Source organism: Rhinatrema bivittatum, chromosome 2 (assembly GCF_901001135.1).
Source record: "Rhinatrema bivittatum chromosome 2, aRhiBiv1.1, whole genome shotgun sequence".
Classification (NCBI taxonomy): Eukaryota; Metazoa; Chordata; class Amphibia; order Gymnophiona; family Rhinatrematidae; genus Rhinatrema; species Rhinatrema bivittatum.
The window spans coordinates 651,320,494-651,339,359 of record NC_042616.1 but is presented as its reverse complement, the minus strand read 5'-3'; the positions used below and the strand labels follow the sequence as shown (position 1 = coordinate 651,339,359).

The following is an 18,866-nucleotide window of genomic DNA, read 5'->3' as shown; positions in this document are numbered from 1 at the left end:
CCACACCACCAGCCGATTCTGAATTGCCTCAAACTTTTGTGATGCGGGAAGGCAAACAGTTTCATCTATTTCCCTTGACAAAAGAAGTTTTACAAGGCATAATCTAGAATACAAAAAAAATATTTCTGGGGGAAAATTTACTGTATAATCATTCTTTAAAGACAGATAAAAAAAACCCAACTAATTAGGGAAACAAAGGTTTTCTCCATTTCTTTGAATCAGGGGTAGGCAATGTCGGTCCTGGAATGCCAGAACCAGGTCTAGTTTTTAGGATAGCATAATGAATATGCATGAAGTATATTTGCATGCATTGCTTCTATTGTATGCAAATATATCATGCATATTCATTGCAAACATGCCCCAGGACCTGAGCTACCGACCCCCTGCTCTAAACATTACTTCAGGAAACAAGGCTAGCTGGTAACAAAAATAAAATGAAAATTACATTAAAAATAAAAAGAATAGGAGATGTATTCCCTTATGTAAAAAGAATGATTAACTGTGAACAGTTAAGTATACTATCAAAACTAAGCAGGAACACTGCAATGTTTTAGTGGGAGTGCACATCAGTTGAAACATAAATGTGTGCTCCAGTCTGCTGTAGCACAACTGATTCTGCCCTTTATAAACTCTGCAGACTTGGAGATACTACTTTGCAGAGGTTGTCTAGGATACCCTTCTTTAAAGGATGTTTTTCTCCTTTTCATGCGCTCCCAAACACTTACAAATATGAAGAAATAGTACATCACTATAAGGCGCTACATACGGATAGCTCCCTTATTATAAATGGCAAAATATGTATGAGAGCAGTTATCTCATCATGAGCTATAAATAACCCCCAACAAGCAGCAATGAGTTCACAGTGTAATACAACTGGCTCTCCTACACAAACAGATGTTATGCACACGACAAAAGGAATAAAAAAAAAAGTTGTTTGCTCAGTTCTGTCACTTGGGTCAAGCAGAAAACTTTAGTTCATATTAATAAGGGAGGGTAGTAGTGTATCGGAATCCATTTCAAATAGAGACTTATTAGAAGAAAAATCATGTCACTCAGGCACTCTTAAGTAGTAACCCTGCCTTACAATTGAAAGTTCTTGTAGAAGAATTTTTTTTTTTTTTTTTACTAAAATCAAACACACATACCAGAGATTACATCCAATTGAACTTAACACAGATTTCATAACTCTTCCACCAAAACTTAAGATATATATAGTCATAAGTGGAACGAAAGTTTGAAATCATCCTGTTTCTTTGTAACAGTAACTTTTTCCCACTGATTTATCAATGATAGGAATAAACCACTATTACAAAGCATAAGGTCTTTGCTTTAGACATGTAAATAAGTAAGCCCCCTCGATTTCTATTTTTGCAGATCTTCACTCAAAAATTCCTGAGTTTTCAGAATTGTTTTATAGTTTATGGATTCTAAAACAGATTATAAGGGAAACCAATATCAGGTAACATGCCTTTAAATGATGAACACTAAATATAATTTTAAAAAATGCAGTCCAGCTGGTAACACCAATATCAAAATCTCTATATATGCTAATTAGATGTGTTTCTTGTAGTACACCGTATCACTGACAGGCACTTCCAGGATAAATTTATCATAGCTCTTCTCGATAGTTGTACAAGTCTATCAAAACAGGGGTAAAAAACCTGTACTCTAAATTAGAAGCCAGAATAACCCCCCAAAATTATAAAAACAATCTATACTCATTTTCTATCATACTGTAAACCATTAAAATAGATGTTAATTCCCAGATAAAATCAAAAGCCCATGAATACAAAGATAGGTAGTATTAAAACAGGTCATGCATGTTTTCAGAGAAAAATATGAAATACTTGCTGGATTTCATATAACTAATTTAAAAAAAATCACACAAGAATAAAAAAAGCTGCTCACCACCCCCCCCCTCAAAAAAAATAAAAACACCTAAAAACCTGCAGCCCTAATCTCAGCACCAATAACACATGTGACCACCAAAGGTTGTTACAATTGAGTAATTACCAAACAAGATGTGAACATTTTTTTTTCCCAAAAGTATTTGAAGGCTGCAAGTACATTACAACATTCTGGATCTATTTTAAGCTTTCACATATCTCCTTCACTGCTTTTCTAAAGAGAGAGAAAGATATCCCGGGAGCTAGCACAGAATGTTCAGCATATTAAGCTGTCAAATGAGTTAATACAGCTAGTTGACATTTTTGATTGTACAAATTTCTCCTTCAATAAACAAAACTTCTTTTCCTGACTGCTCAACTGTACAGAAATAACTTACGAAGAGTAACTTGCTTACGTTTAGAATAGGAATATCCAAACACGAATGCTGCCTCAAATACTTAAGTTTATAATTGTGATCAATCAGAATACATTACATTTATAAAGACATTTAGCAATGGATCAGGTCACAAAATAGGGTAGGAGTTTTAATCCAAACAAAACTGGAGAAAAGAAGCTGTGAAACGTGGCGTATAGGCTTGCTAAACAAGAAATATGTTTATTTAGCTAGTGAATAGCCCAGAGGAGTACATTTTCACTTTTCATGATAGCAATCTGTCAGGTTGCAAACACCCAGAAGTAGGAACTGAGGATTATTTTAAATGTCGTTAAAAAGGTCCTAAAATGTCTGTATTAGACTGAGGTACATTTACTCAAAACACATATTCATTGAGTAGTAATAAAACGATTCCTCAGCGAAACACATTTTTCAGTATTCAGATTACAGAAAAAAATATAAAGTAATGTGCATGGAATTGGTAAGGCTCACCAAGCTGTAAATTAGTAGCTTTTTAACCAACCAGTTTGAAAGGAGAGAAATGTTATTATCCATATGCAATCTGGGGGAATATTATGTTGCTCTTCATATGGCTAAGCTGCAATTGTAGGTGGATTCCCATAGTAAGTTTACTACAATAAAATCTTACATGAACATTTAGACTTAACTTTTTAATCCAGGACTAAGTATGGCATGATTTGGTATGTTCATTTCAATCTACTAAATTGCTAAAATTAAATTGCCAAAAATAAAAAAAAACAAAACAAAAAGCACAACACAAAGAAAAAAAATCTAAGATTGAAAGCAATGTAAGTCATCATTGCACCATGTTTCTAATGGTTAATTGTTAGTATTTAATAAACTCAGAGTTAATGAATCCTTGCATTCGTTCCGTCTCCTGTGCCGTAGCTAGGATGCATAATTACAAAAGACAGCAGACACTGGTAAAAGCTTCAGGACAAAAAAGTGCTTGACAAAGTTACAGTTCTCAAGTGTGTTTGGTGAGATTCAGATGCACGGATGAGAACCGTTACAAGAAAAGTCCATTTTTGTGTTAAAGTCTTCAAAGATGTCACCTTAAGCAGAAAAAAAAGCTTTAATAACGTCGTTTTCAACGTATTAGGCATTTCCAGAGTCTACATCATTAGTGTTGTAATTCTAGCAGGACATTTCCATTTGATTACTGTTTGCTTCTATTTTTCTCCTGCAAAAATGAGAGAAAAACAATGATTAGGAGAGAAATTTCAGAGTACGGTTTTACTGGTCTTGCATTAACAATGCTAACAAGTCATCTATGTATTATTTCTAAAATTGTCAAGAAAATATAAAGTTGGTGAAATATATATATTTATACCTAAACATCTGTACACAGAAACATTGAAGCAAAACAAGCTAACAGACCATTTTCATTCCAGACAGTCAAAAGACCCAAGTAGTAGCTGACGTAATAACACAAGACTTCCTTTGCCGTTTACATACTGTATCATAAATCAAACTGCCAATCTAATGGAAAAATGCAACTTCAGCCATCCAGCAATATAATTACTCAGTATTTTCTCCCTGGAATCAATATTTTCTACCACTGACCTCAGCAGCAGTGTCTCTCTCTCTCTCCAAATAAAGCAATCACATAGCTACTCTCACATGATACAAACCACTTCAGGTCCCTTTGTGGGGCATAAGGCAGTATAAAAGTAATAACAGAATAGCATACATTGTGCCCCAGGGATCAGTTCTGGGACCATTGCTTTTTAATATATTTATAAACGACCTGGAAATGGCAATGAGTGAGATATTCAAATTTGCCGATGAGACAAAATTATTCAAAGTTGTTAGATTACAAGAGGATTGAGAGAGATTGCAAGAGGACCTTGCAAAATTGGGAGACAGGGCATGCAAATAGAAAATGAAATCTAATGTGGACAAGGGCAAAGTGGGGCCGAGGTGGCGGAGTACAGTATCTCCTCTGAAGGGGGGGGGGGGGAGAGAGGGCGAGACAAAAAACAAAACCCAAAACTACCTGGGGCCAGAACTTGTAGCCTCCTGGATGAGAAAAGTTCTTGAATAGTATTGCTGAGCTACTAGAATGTTACACGGTGGTCACAAATTTGGGCAACTGTGTCCTTCACCTTATCTCCAAAGAGATTCTCTCCTGGGCATGGTACGTCAGCACTTCATTGCTGCAACTCCTGATGGAGATCAGAGGTCCGCAGCCAGCCAAGTCTGCTGGCACCAATCCCTGCAGCAGAGACCCTCTATGACACCTCAAAGTCATCATAGGTCGAGCAGACCCTGTGTTTTCCATCCTCTAGACCCTTGTGCAACAGTGACTGGAGGGTGTCCTGCTGCTGTTGAGACAGCTGTTCAGCCATGTTCTGCATCTGCTTCAGGATGCCCTGCATATACTGGCCCATGAAGAGATGGTAGGCCATTATGGAAGCGATAAGTATAGTACCCTTTTCTCTCAAGGGCACCCATGGTCTGATCCTTTCTTGGGGTCACAGAGGAATGGGTTTGAGTAGTTTGGCATTCTTGAGCAGATTTTATCACGAGCGATTGACATAACAGTTGACACTTGCTGGAATCTGGGAGCCTTCCGGACAAGATATATTGTGCCTGCCTGCCTATTCATGGGAGGCACTAAAAGGGCATTTTCTCACATCCTCTTCAGCAACTCCATAAGGATCTCGTGCACCGGGACTGCCATGATCTCCTTAGGAGGCTCCCAAGTACTGGAGAATATCCAGAATCTTGTGCCAGATATCCTCCTCCATCTGAAAATTAAATAGGATAGCCTCAGCTATCAACCTAACAAAGCCTGCAAAGAAGAGGCCTTCCGGGGAAGAATTTCTTCTGCCATCGGGAAGAGACAGGTTGGAGGGGAGGCATCGGGATACGAAACACCTGAGGAGTCTCTCCCCCGGGAGTCATAGGGTTCTCTCTCGTCCTCACTGTTGAGGACAGGGAATGGGTCCTGAGGAGCTCAGTCCTGGGATAGCAGTATGGGAATAGACTCGACTTGCCATGGGACCTGGACTTGAATTTGCTAGTTCTTAAAGACTTTTTTCCTATTTTAGATGTAACTTTGGAACTATGCTACAGAATTTTTGCATGTTGTGATACCTTTCATTGGACCAACATACTTATACAAAAATGTTTGAGTGTATGAAACCATGTGAATTATTTATTCAGATGTGGCATGAAAGCTCCTGTATAGCATTTTTTGATATGTTTCAGGTTATTTCTGTGAGAGATATCAATCTGCAGAATCCAGTTTTCTTTACGATCAGTACAGCTACTTGATCCTTGCTTATTTCGCTCATTTTTTAAACTTTTTACCTTTTGATGTTCTATGCTTTCCTCTTTTCTTGCCTCTTCTCTCTCCTTCCAGCCACTTTTCCTTCATTTCTCTCCTGCTTCTTTTTACTAGCCTCTCTCCCTCCTCTTGACTCTCCACCTTTATTTGACCTGATGACAAGGGCAGCTCTGGCCTAGTGCAGCTCTCCTTGGATTTCTTCCTCCCAAGGGCCCAGGATTTTTTATACCCTTAATGAATCTAAAAATACTCCTAACTGAATGTAGAAAGAGAAATTAATTTAGTCATTGTAAATTTGTTTTACATTTTCAGCATAATTTAATTTTTTTCACAGGTCTGACAAATTGGTTAGAGGGTAGGGAACATTATCCCAAACACTAATGATATACTGCACTAATTGCGCAAACAAAGCAGGAAAGTGACTGCCAGGTCATCACATCGCATTCACCGAGTTGTACAGGATGATGAAATATCAAGGCACTTAGGCTCCCAATAGATTTACATATTGCTTCTCATCAAGTTCCTATCTATATGAGTCATTTGCATGTTCCTCCATGCACATGCATCAATAAAACTATGAAATAACTCAAACGCAACATTAAAAAGCAACGACTTCAGAACAGTCCTTCAACTACTCATCTTCTCCAACCTGGACTACTACAACTCCCTGCTATTCAACTTACCTCTCAACACCATCCAACCACTCCAAAATACAGCTGCAAGAATACTCACTGGAACTAAAAAACATGATCATATTACTCCTACACTTATATCACTACACTGGCTCCCAATAAAATTTAGGATAGAATACAAAATACTATCCATATTACTCAAACAGAAACCTCTGCTCAGCTAATAAAGGTCTGCTCGTTCTAAAAAACTCACCTCAACGCGGAAGAGAGCCATATCCCTAGGAAGCCCCAAACTCTGGAACACCCTCCCAACCGAACTTAGAACGCAGCATAACTTAAAAACTTTCAAAAAAAAAGCCTACCAACTCATCCAATGACTCTCAAACATCACTTCCCTACTCCGATCCTATGGAAACATGTGGAGCCAATGCAAGCACGTAATATAACACATAACCGAAACTGTATAGTTTTGACATCCGAAATATGTTTATAAAGCCTACAATATCTATGTTAACAATCACAAGAACCTTTTAGAAACTATTAAACATTGAAACATTGTCAACCGTTGTGATGGTGAAACCGGACGGTATATAAAACTTGATAAATAAATAAATGAAATATCATAGCTTTGAATCTCAATACCTGCTGCAATGCTTCTGAGAAGCCTGACTTCTTGCTACAAACTGACTAATTTGAACCACCAAAATATGGTAATATAGGATATAATACACTGCATCTGTCATGAGCAGATATTAGTAAGCCCTTGTGCAGGCACAAGATAGGACTTAACAGGCAGCAGCTGATACACTACATGGCTAGATTTTCTACCTGACTGCCACACCTCCCTCTTAGTTTGGGTCCACAGGTTGTGGTGGTCAGGACTTCACAGGCAAGATATGGGTGACATCACAGGATGGAGCCCAATCACGGAACACTTTTGTCAAAGTTTCCAGAACTTTGACTGGCCCCTACTGGGCATGCCCAGCATGGCACTAACCCTGCAGCCAGCAGGGGTCCCCCTTCAATCTGGTTAAATAGCTACAGGTAGTGCCGAAAATAAAATAAGAAAACGTTACGAACCCAACACCGCGGGGCGGCAGGCGGGTTTCGTGAGGACTAACATCCTGCTATCCTGTGAGAACACCTGTTACAGGTAAGCAACATTTGCTTTCTCTCACAGGACAAGCAGGATGGTAGCCCTTACATATGGGTGAGTACCGAGCTGAGGATGTCCGAACATGCACCAAATGTACCCAAAGACGTGCCCACAGGTACAACAACTGGGGTGGAATTTGGTAGAGGGCATTCTGAACCCCACCGGGCAGGCGGAAGGGTGTTGGTACGTCACGTTGTAAATAGGTTGCAGAAGACAGACTGGCCGAAGATGGAATGTCTTCCGGCTTTGTCCAAGCAATAGTGGGCTGTAAAAGTATGGCGAGAACTCCAGGTGGCAGCCCTGCAAATGTCAGGAAGCGGCACCGATCGGAGGTGTGCTACTGAAGATGCCATGGCCCTCACAGAGTGCCTTAACACGGTCTTGAAGTAGAATGCCTGCTTGCTGATAGCAAAAGGATATGCAGTCCGCTAACCAGGAGGAGAGAGTCTGCTTACCCACAGACTGCCCCAATTTGGTGGAATGGAAATAGACAAATAATTGAGTGCTTTTCCTGTGGGAAGCTATACGGTCTAGCTAGAAAGCTAGAGCCCGTTTACAGTCAAGGGTACGCAGAGCCTGCTCTCCTGGATTGGAATGGGGCCTGGGAAATAAGGTAGGTAGTATGATGGATTGATTTAGATGAAAATCCGAAACTACCTTAGGTAAGAATTTAGGGTGAGGGCGGAGTACCGCCCGGCCCTGCAGAAGTTTAGTGTAAGGCGGATAGGTAACTAGAGCCTGTAATTCACTAACTCTGCGAGCCGAAGCGATTGCCAGAAGGAAAATCACTTTCCATGTGAGATAGTGAAGATCACAGGAGTAAAGAGGCTCGAATGGTGGTTTCATGAGCCGACCCAAAACCAGGTTGAAGTCCCAAGAAGGGGCTGGAGGACACAGAGGAGGCTTGAAGTGAAGCAAGCCTTTCAGAAAACTTGTTACAAGGGGTTGTACTGATATAGGAACATCCCCGACACATTTATGGAAGGCGGCTACTGCACCGACATGCATTCTGATGGAAGAAGTTTTTAGACCTGTCTCTGACAAGTGCCATAGATAGTCCAGAAACTTCGGGATTGAACAGGTAAAGGGGTCAAGGGACTGAGAAGAGCACCATGATGTAAACCTGTTCCATTTGTAAGAGTAAGATTTTCTCGTGGAAGGCTTCCGTGAAGCAATCAGGACACGGGAAACTGGTTCAGAAAGGTTAAGTGGCTGAAGGATTAACCTTTCAACATCCATGCCATCAGGGACAAGGCTTGAAGATTGGGGTGGCACAGGCACCCGTCGTTTTGAGTGATCAGAAGCGGGTCCTTTCCTAAAGGAATGGGCCTGCGGATGGAGAGATCCTGAAGTATTGGAAACCACACTTGGAGTGGCCAGTGAGGTGCTATCACCTCACTGGGCCTGACGTAACTTCATGAGAGTCTTCGAGAGAAGAGGAAGTGGAGGGAATGCATAGAGCAGACCGGTTGTCCACGAGAGGGAGAATGCGTCTCTGGGCTGAGAGTGTTTGCTGCGAATGAGAGAGCAGAAGTTCTCTATTTTGCGGTTTTGAGGAGACGCAAAGAGGTCTATTTGAGGATAACCCCATTGTTGGAAGATGGAGTTCGCTACCGAGGGGTTGAGAGACCACTTGTGTGGTTGAAAGGTGCGACTCAACTTGTCTGCCACCACATTGTCCACTCCCGGCAAGTAGGTGGCCCCGAGGTACATCGAGTGGGAGAGGGCTTCCGCCCATATCTGTGCAGCTTCCTGACACAGAAGGTAGGAGCCCATCCCTCCCTGCTTGTTGATGTACCACATAGTCACCTGGGTGTCCGTCTGGATCAGGATGACATGATTGGAGAGGCGATCCTGAAAGACCCTGAGAGCATATCTGATTGCTCGAAGCTCCAGGAAATTTATTTGGTGTTTGGCTTCCTCTGGAGACCAAGATCCTTGTGTCTGCAGATCTGCCACGTGGGCTCCCCATCCAAGGTTGGAAGCATCAGTGGTGAGAGTTGTTTGCAGGTCTGGAGCCTGAAAGGGCAAGCTTTGGAGATTGATCTGATTTGTCCACCAGGCAAGAGACTGACAGAGTGAGTCGGTTATGTGGACAATGGTCGACAGGGGCTGAATGCTTTGAGTCCATTGTGACCTTAGAGTCCACTGCATGACACCCATGGTCAAGCGGGCCATTGATGTGACCTGGTCTGAGGACGCCATGTGTCCCAGGAGGATGAGAAAGTGGCGTGCAGTCGTGGAGTGCTGAGACTGCAGCTGGCGTATGAGAGCTCGCTGTTGAGGGAGAAAGGCCTTTGCCTGCAAGGTGTCCAAGTCTGCTCCAATGAACGATAAGGTATGAGATGGGACTAAGTAGGATTTGTCGTAGTTGACCAGAAATTCTAGTGAAATTAGAGCGTGCAAGGTAAGGTGCAGCGACGACAGGGCAGCTTGCTGAGTGGGGGCCCTGATTAACCAATCGTCTAGATAGGGGTAGACGTGAACACCTTGGGTTCTGAGGAAGGCTGCAACCACTACGAGACATTTTGTGAAGACTCGGGGTGCAGATGCGAGGCCGAAGGGAAGCACTCGGTACTGGTAGTGCTTGGGGCCTACTAGGAACCTCAGGTATTTGCGATGAGATGGGGTTCTCGCAATATGAGTGTATGCGTCCTGGAGGTCGCAAGAGCAGAGCCAGTCTCCTCTTTGCAAAAGAGGAAGAAGCGAGACAAGGTTACCATCTTGAACTTCTCTCACTGGAGGTTCTTGAGGACACGTAGGTCCAGAATTGGACGATGCCTCAGATACTAGAACCCTAGTCCGTGCTGAGAGCAGGGTACTGGTTCTATTGCCTTGGACTGGAGGAGGAGGAGGGAGTGATCGGAATTTCTCCACGTCGGTAGAGGTGGGGCGTCCGGTGGAATGGGGAGGAAGTTCAGATAATAACCCTGAGTGATGATTGCCAGGACCACTGGTCCGAGGTGATTGAGTGCCACCTGTTGTTGAAATGGCACAATTGACCTCTGACAGGTATCTGAGGCAATGGAAGCTAGCTGCTGCTCTCTATGCAGACGTAAAAAACCGGACGCAGGACCTGGTTGAGGGGCTGCTTGTGGTTTTTGTTTTCGTATCTGACGAGACTGGGCTTTTTGAAACGATCTCGTAGAACGAGTTCTAGCTGGTGGCGGATAGGATTTCTTCGGGTGGAAGAATGACTTCTTAGAATCCTTGCGGAAGGACTGTTTCGAGGAGTACTCAGAAGGCATCAAAGAGAGCTCTCTTAGGGTCTCATGATGGTCCTTGAGTTCTGCCACCATCCGTTGAATCCGTTCGCCAAACAGATTATCTCCTACACAGGGCAGGTCTGATAACCTGTCTTGTACATCAGGGCGAAGGTCGGAAGACTTGAGCCAGTCCCATCTTCTTGCCGAAATAGCAGCAACAGATAACCTAGTAGCAGTGTCAAAGATATCATAAGATGATCTGATCTCATGCTTGCCTGCCTCAAAACCCTTGCTTACTAGGGTTTGAAGCTGATCTTGAAATTGCTGAGGTAGGGAGTCTGTCAAGTCTTGTATCTGCTTAAATATGACCCTATTATATTGGGTCATAGAATTGATAAGCGGCAATTCAGGAGATGAGCATTGATCCCTAGAAGACACTGTGACCAATGGCATCTAGAAACTTCTGTTCCTAGCCAGGGGGAAAAGAAGTATGAGGTTTTGATCTCCTTGCTCTTTTCTGTGCAGATTCTACCACTACAGATTGGTGATCCAATTGAGGTTTCTGAAAACCCGGAGCTGACTGCACCAAATAGGCAGTGTCAGCTTTCCTGTGGACTAAAGCAATGGAGCCAGGATGTTCCCAGTTCTTTTTGAGGAGATCTAGAAGAACCTGGTGGATAGAGATGTAAGTTATTTCCTTGGGAGCATCCAGGAATTGTAGCAACTCCATCATTTGATGCCTATCGTCCTGTTCAGTCTGTAATTGGAAGGGAACCAATTCAGACATCTCCTTCACAAAATTTATAAAGGAAAGGTCCTCTGGAGGAGAACACTTTCTACTTTCAGAGTGTGAAGGGGGTGAAGGCAAATCATCTGTGTCTGGTGAAGAATAATCAGTCCAGGTATTATAGGGATCAGCACCTGCCCCTCTAGGAACTAGAGGGGGACGGGGTAGTGGGATACCTGAAGGTCCTGGTCTAGGCTCCGAAGGAATCAAAGGAATAATTGGAGGCACCGGCGCAGGCATCGAGGGCATCGATGGATGGCTCAGTGGCGCCGGACGTATCGGCACAGATGGTTGGACCGGTAGCGAGGGATGTATCGGCATCGATGGCTGAGGCAGAACTCCCGATGGAGGGATGCGGAACAGTTTCTCTTCCCGATGACAGTGTAAGCGGGGAAGGCACCGGAGACATCGGTGACCCGGGATCCATCGGTGGAAAAGCGACAATGAGCGCTTCCATCCTGGAGAGCAGCGGTGGCTAACGCTGCCGGAAATCAGATCAGTGGTCGGTTCCACAATCGGTACCAGTGTCTGTGCCGGAGGAACCTGGAATCATTGCATCGCCTTGTCGATGGCCTCCTGAACCATCTGGTCCAGTTCTTCTCGGAGACCTGGAGCAAGCAGCCCCGGCTCCAGAACAGAAGGAGGCAGAGGCATAGCTGGAGGGACCACAGTTAAAAGCGGAGTCGCAGCTCCCAATACCCTTTCTGGTGAGGGTTGCCTCGGTGACCCGGTCGCCGGAAAGGTCGGTGCCTTTTCTGGACGGGGTTTCTTCGATGGCGGCTCAGTCAATGGCGAGGTCGATGATTTCGTTCCCTCGATGGTCCGAGACTTTCAATGGTGATGTTTCTCTCTACGATCCCCTCGGTCCTGAGGGGGAGTAGAGGGTGTCGAAGGCCGAGATGTCATCGACGCCAGACTGTCACCGGCCAGTGGTAGATACTGGCGTGAAGTTGACTGTGCCGGTTCTGATGACATTGATGCAATGGACGGAGTCGGGGTTTGAGCGTGGAAGAGAAGTTCCATCTTCTCCATTCTGGCCTTGCAACCTTTTGGTGTCATTAGGGCACATTTGGTGCAGGTCACGACATCGTACTCACGTCTGAGACACATTACACAGACTTTGTGGGGGTCTGTGATGGACATGGTGCGATTACAGTCCAGGCATAGACGGAACCCCGACGCCATGGCCATGAAAATATTGAGCCGCGGTAGGTCAACGGCCAGTAGGCCGCGAGGGCCAAACTCGACGGTAATCGACGGAAAACAGGTAAAAAACTTACCGGAGTACCGCGGCTTGCAAAGGTTAAAGAAGGACACCTGTGGGATAAATTTATTTCTAGTAATTCCATGAGGAAAATTCCTATCAGGAATCTCTGCAGAGCTCCTTAACCGTGTGGCTACTGCTGCGCGGAAAAAAGAAGACTGAAGGGGGAACCCTGCTGGCTGCAGGGTTAGTGCCATGCTGGACATGCCCAGTAGGGGCCAGTCAAAGTTCTGGAAACTTTGACAAAAGTGTTCTGTGATTGGGCTCTATCCTGTGATGTCACCCATATGTGAGGACTACCATCCTGCTTGTCCTGTGAGAAAGGAGTGTTACATTATCATTATCATTCTGGTATTACAATGTTTGTCTTCAGGAACCAATTATTTTGGATAACAACTGAATGAAATGGAGAAAAATGAGATGGAAATTTTTACTTTCTACTGATTCTTTTGCCACGTACAATTCTTTTTACATTTTTAGCATCACTCTCCAAATGAGCTTCCTTGCTACTAAAATAAATGTTTCTATTTACTCTCAACCAACCATAAACCTCCTTTCCCAATGCATATGTAAATTTGAGCTTTCATAAGGAAGTGGAAACATGGCTATTCCCCTAAAACTGCTGGTAAAATGTAGGATTGAAATAATATCCTAAACTGGTTTTAGAGTAAGGTATGATCTAAATTCCTGTTTTATGTTACTTCATAATGGTTGTGTCTTTTTTTTTATTTTATAAGCAGTATTATATACTGTCTTGGACAGCCTGTAGACTGGGAAGGCTGACTAGAAGTTTTCAAAATAATATACTCAACGCAAAAAGTCTTAAAAGAATCAGAACCACTATGCCAAACTTTTGGATCAATTCAAGTGTGGAGTAAGATTTTTAATTTTGTATTTTAAGCTAACAATTACAAATGATTATGAGACATGTCAGTAGCTAGAGTTGAAGTTTTGACACTTGTGCTAATTCAACCCTTTATGTGTGCTGTGCTATTCAAAAAAGTAGAGATAACTAGTGAGCCACCTGGTGGCTATATAAAATCTTTTGGTCCCATATGTACATAGGAAATTTATACTTGCTCATTACTATTATGATTAAAGACATTAAACAAGATGAAAAATTTGAGCAAATGTGCACCTAGACCATTTTATTTTAAACTGAAATTAAAGGCCACAACAAAACAAGTGGCAACTTTGACTTTTCTGAGACAAAGAATAAATGTTTTAAAAAGTGTGTCTAAACATTTGCACAGGAGAGCGAGGGAGAGAACTGTCCACCTGGCTTCAACAATTTGAAAAGAGGCCTGGCTCGGAGCTCACTGCGGTTTTGGTGGCCTCAGCCTCGCGATACTCGTGAGGCTGACATCATCACGTGATGATGTGCCCTCGTCGCTACGTTGCGTGCATCATCTCCCCACTTCCCTCATCCGGGAGAACCTCCTCGACACTGCGAGGCTCTGGAGGTAAGGTGGTGGTGGGGGGGGGACTCCCCTCTGGCAAGTGCCATGTTAAGGGGGGCCCCTCCTCGCATGGCGCAGGGTGGATCCAAAAAAATGTGAAGCTTGCTGGGCAAAAAAAAAAAAAAAATAGAACCAAAGAGCTAAGAGAAACAGATAAGTATGGGAAAAAAAATGTGAAGCTTGCTGGGCAGACTGGATGGGCCGTTTGGTCTTCTTCTGCCGTCATTTCTATTAAGTGCCAGCATGGTAAGCAACACTTGCAAGATGTGCTAATGAATCAGTCAGCTGTAGATGTGGCAACAAGCAAGCATTAAAGAGAGGGAAAGCACTCTCCTGTTCCACCTGGCCTACTCTCTTCTCACCCACCTCTGGGCCTCCTCTGGAAGCTCCTCCCCGCCCTTACAATGAGGGCTGTTTTACATGTCAAACACCTCTGTGGCAGTTTTCAAACAGTTCTGTTGCCCAGACAGTAAAAGTTGAGTAGTGTTCATCCAAATTCCCTTAAAAGGGAAAGATTCACTACTACTTTCAACAATTTTCCAAAAGTTATTTATACAACTTTCTCTGCGTCCAAAATTCTTATCACATCACCTGATATGACATCAAGGATGAGTGCCAAGATACAGAAAAGGTGTTGATTATAATTAGGGATTCTATTATGTGATTATAAATTGTTTTGGCATTTATTTTCTAGCTAGTGGTTCTTTGAGAACACAAAAAAAAAATCTGTATTGGTTATTTTCTGGCACAGGTATTATTGCTGGGTACCCTTTCCAATTCAATTAAGTACATATATGTTTGCGCAGCTGAGTCATCAGCATAGAAAAGGCACAAAAACAGAGTGGTGTACCAAGGCAGGCAACAGAAAAGGTGAGTACTAGAGAAGTAGTGTTTATTGTTTGTCCAATAAAAACCTTTTTGGCATCGGAACTATTACCTGTTTATCAGTTAAAACCTAAAATCAGAAGCCTTAGTTATAATTCACACCCAGTCCCCTATCATGAAGGGTAATTAGGGTTCAATTATACACCCAATTTTTTTCCTAGAAATGCATTTAATGAAATTGATTCTTATAGAAATACCTCTGTATACTTAAATATAAATTGAATACAATACTCTATATTAATCCCCTTTGCATGTGGCAATGCCATGGTTTTTGGCAGTAAACAAAACCACCAAAATCCTTTCCAGTTAAGGTTTGCCTTGGGCATCTAAGCATGCTTTAATTTTTTCCAATCTATAAAGCTGAAAAAATAAGTTAAAAATAGAAATCATTAACATAGTAAACAGAAGAAAGTTTTAGTTATCTGAACTTAGAAAATCTCCTCCAGTCGGCATTCTCCACAAACCAAAGAAACTCAAATTTTAGAAAAAGATCTAAAAAAAAAAAAAAAATCCTACCCTCAAAGGCTGAAGATAGTAGTTGTGAAGTGACTAGACAAAGGTCTTGCCACTATGCTGCAGGAGGAAAATACTGATTGCACTTCTGGAACAAGATGATTTATATTTCGCAATGTTTAAAGTAACTTTCCAGAGCACCTCTGATTTTTGTTGTTATTTGAGGTAACACTTAAGCTACTAAACTTCTATCTAAAGTTTCAAAAAAACAGTAGTAAAGTTAAGTCAACTACTCTTAGCACATTTTTACTTTACTGTTTGTATTATATTTGTTAGAGCAGTTTTTCTAATGTACCATGTGTGCTCTGCATATCATTTTATTTACTGAAAGTAAAGAAATTGTAATAGTTATAAAAATCTGCACTAATTTTTGCAGCACGTTTTAATGGTGATTATTACATCAGTCCGTAAGTTATAGTTATGTTATATTTATTAGCAACCAGTAATTAAAGAACTTGTGATAAGTAGTTTAAATTTATTTTAAAAACTAATAGTACCAAGTATGATTTCAATTTGGCTTAAAAAATGCATATTTCAAAGAGAAAAACAAAAACATGCCTACGTGCACAAATAAACTATTTTTTGTTTTTACTGAGTTAAGAATAGGTGCTCTGATTTAGTTTGACTTATGAAGTCAGCCTCATGATTCTGCAACCTTGCAAGAGACACTTATTATCCATTCAACATACATTAGAGTATTAGAGGCAAAAAAACCTCTTTACTATCAATCCAATGGCTACATCCATTATATAAAATGACAACCACATTGCATTTAGCAAACATACTTAGCAGTGCTTACAATCTTTGAAATATTCTGTTCTAGTCTTCCCTACACTTTTTGTTAAAGATGGAGTATATTCCTTATTTTCTCCTTTCACATGCATCTACCTGAAGAAATAAAAATTGACACCCATTTACTTAATGTCCAAGTCACACATAAGCCAATATACAGGTCAGTCATTTTTATTATGCATCTTCCTGTATTAAATTTTTTTCAGGGCGGACCTCACAAAAAGGTCTGAAAGATTAGCACACACTGCAGTTAAATACATCTTGACCACTAAAATTCTATAGAAAAAAATACCACAACTGCACAAAGACTTTTTTGTTTCCTCTGTATACACATGGTCTTCACTTGTGTAACAATGTATTTCATACAGTTCAGAATACTTTAGGAAAAATTAAATGTGATAAATTGTGACAAGCATGTAGATATAGTTACATTTGATGCATAAATCTTTGTACTGAAAGAATATCCAATGATATCACTAACATTAGGTTTATAGTTATCAAGACAGCCACCATCGGAAAGAACAAACCTTAATCTCTGTATGTACTGGATCAAATTTGTGCAAGATTTACAAAAGCTAGAAAATATATCCTTATGAATTGTGAACATCTAGTTTTTCTTAGGCAAGAACTGGAAAATGGATTGTAAACTTCAATCTAGTTCTGGCATTCAGAATGAGTAAGGACTACTATGGTACACAGAATAGAAAATGTGTTTGCAGGCTGAATTCCCACCATTGCCAAAAAGACATTTTAGTGGTATTGAATAGGAACAAGTATGCTAACATAGGAAAAAGTAGACTGATTAAAACATCAACATCCACCTAGAAACTGCTAGATGCCTTACACAGTCATCAATGTAGGACATGAAGATTAAAAATTCCTAACCAATTCTTTACAGAAAGCTACATCAGAACAGGAAATATATGCTAGTTGGCACACTTCAATGCCACAAGAAATATAACATCTGAAGAGGCAACATTCACAGCTTCCAGGATAGAGAGGAGAGAGCCAGAAACCATGGTCATTAAGGGTGACCTTGTGTACAGATTCAGGGCCCATGATTGCAATGATGGCACCATGCACATTTGGAGGCCAGACTGACAGATGCAAAGGCTGGAGGATCATACGCTCAACAGCCACGCAGTGAGGTCCCAGAGGTTCGGGTGGCACAGGGTGCCCTGGTTCTGCGATATTAGGTTGGGAGCCGTCCCCAGTGGAACCGGTGCGCTCACTGACAGGTCCTGGAGAAGAGGAAACCACACCTGCCTTGGCCAGGAGGGTGTCACCAGGATCATGGTCCCTCGTCCTCTTCTAGTTTTCAGATTCCTCGTGTGGGATAGGGGGTACGCGTACATGAGATCCTGTCCCCAGTGAAGGTAGAAGGCGTCGCAGGCCGGATGGCCCTTCCCCGGAATCAGGGAGCAGAACATGCTCACCTTGTTCAACTTCCCTCCCACAATCACAAGTCCATGACCGGCGTGCCCCAGCGATGGAACAAATTGGCTGCCACAGCAGGGTTCAGGGACCATTTGTGTGGCTGGAAGGACCGACTGAGGCTATCCGCCAGTGTGTTCAGGTGACCCAGCAGGTAGATGGCCCATAGGTACATCCCTCTGGAAAGGTCCCAATCCCAGACTGGATCGCCTCCTGGCAGAGGAGGAAGGAGCCCATGCCGCCCTGCTTGTTGATGTTCCACATCGCAATCTGGTTGTCCATTCTGATGAGGATGACCTTGGAGGACACAAAAAAGGATTAGATGCTCAAGTCTTTTTCAATCTTTTATTGCGGTGGAGACGTGTTTTTATTAAAATTGTTGCCCGATTCAGGCCGAGTCTCGCCATCCTTTTGACGGCTGCCTCAGGGGCTTAGACTCTCACTGAAACTTGGGACCATTTAAGGAAGCATCAAGCTTAGAGATCAACCTCATGTAAACAAATCGTAATGGGAGCCACTCTTCAATGCTCTGCAAAAATCAAACTCATGGGCTCTATCCAAATGACAGTGCCTTCGCTCGCCAAAACGGATGTGCAGTCTCCACTATTAGCACTGACATTTGGATAGAGTCCATGTCATTTGGATAGAGCCCATGAGTTTATGATTTTTGCAGAGCATTGAAGAGTGGCTCCCATTACGGATTTGTTTACATGAGGTTGATCTCTAAGCTTGATGCTTCCTTAAATGGTCCCAAGTTTCAATGAGAGTCTAAGCCCCTGAGGCAGCCGTCAAAAGGACGGCGAAACTCGGCCTGAATCGTGCAACAATTTAAATAAAAACACGTCTCCACCGCAATAAAAGATTGAAAAAGACTTGGGTATTTAATCCTTTTTTGTGTTTTCCTTAGATCGCCTACCTTCTTGTTTTCTGAGTCTGACCTTGGAGAACAGCCTATCCTAGAAGGCCCACAAGGCGTAATGGATCGCCCAAAGCTCCAGGAAGTTTATCTGGCAGCGGGCTTCAGTCGTAGTCCAGAGACCCTGGGTATGCAGGCCGTCCGTGTGGCCCCCCCCACCCCCACCCGAGGTGAGGCATTGGTGGTGAGGGTCATCTGGAGCAGCGAAGGCTGAAATAGGAGCC

The 18,866-nt window shown here is 42.4% G+C and overlaps 1 protein-coding gene across 1 annotated transcript in view; it reads right to left on the bottom strand.

The window, feature by feature from the left end:
• Positions 1–1,039: 1,039 nt before the first annotated feature.
• The window catches only part of YTHDF3 (YTH N6-methyladenosine RNA binding protein 3), a 185,470-nt gene continuing 167,643 nt past the window's right edge, over positions 1,040–18,866 (bottom strand). Inside the window, 1 exon segment of the mRNA XM_029591383.1 lies at positions 1,040–3,485. Coding sequence (XP_029447243.1) covers positions 3,462–3,485 — 24 coding nt within the window. The 3' untranslated portion in view covers positions 1,040–3,461.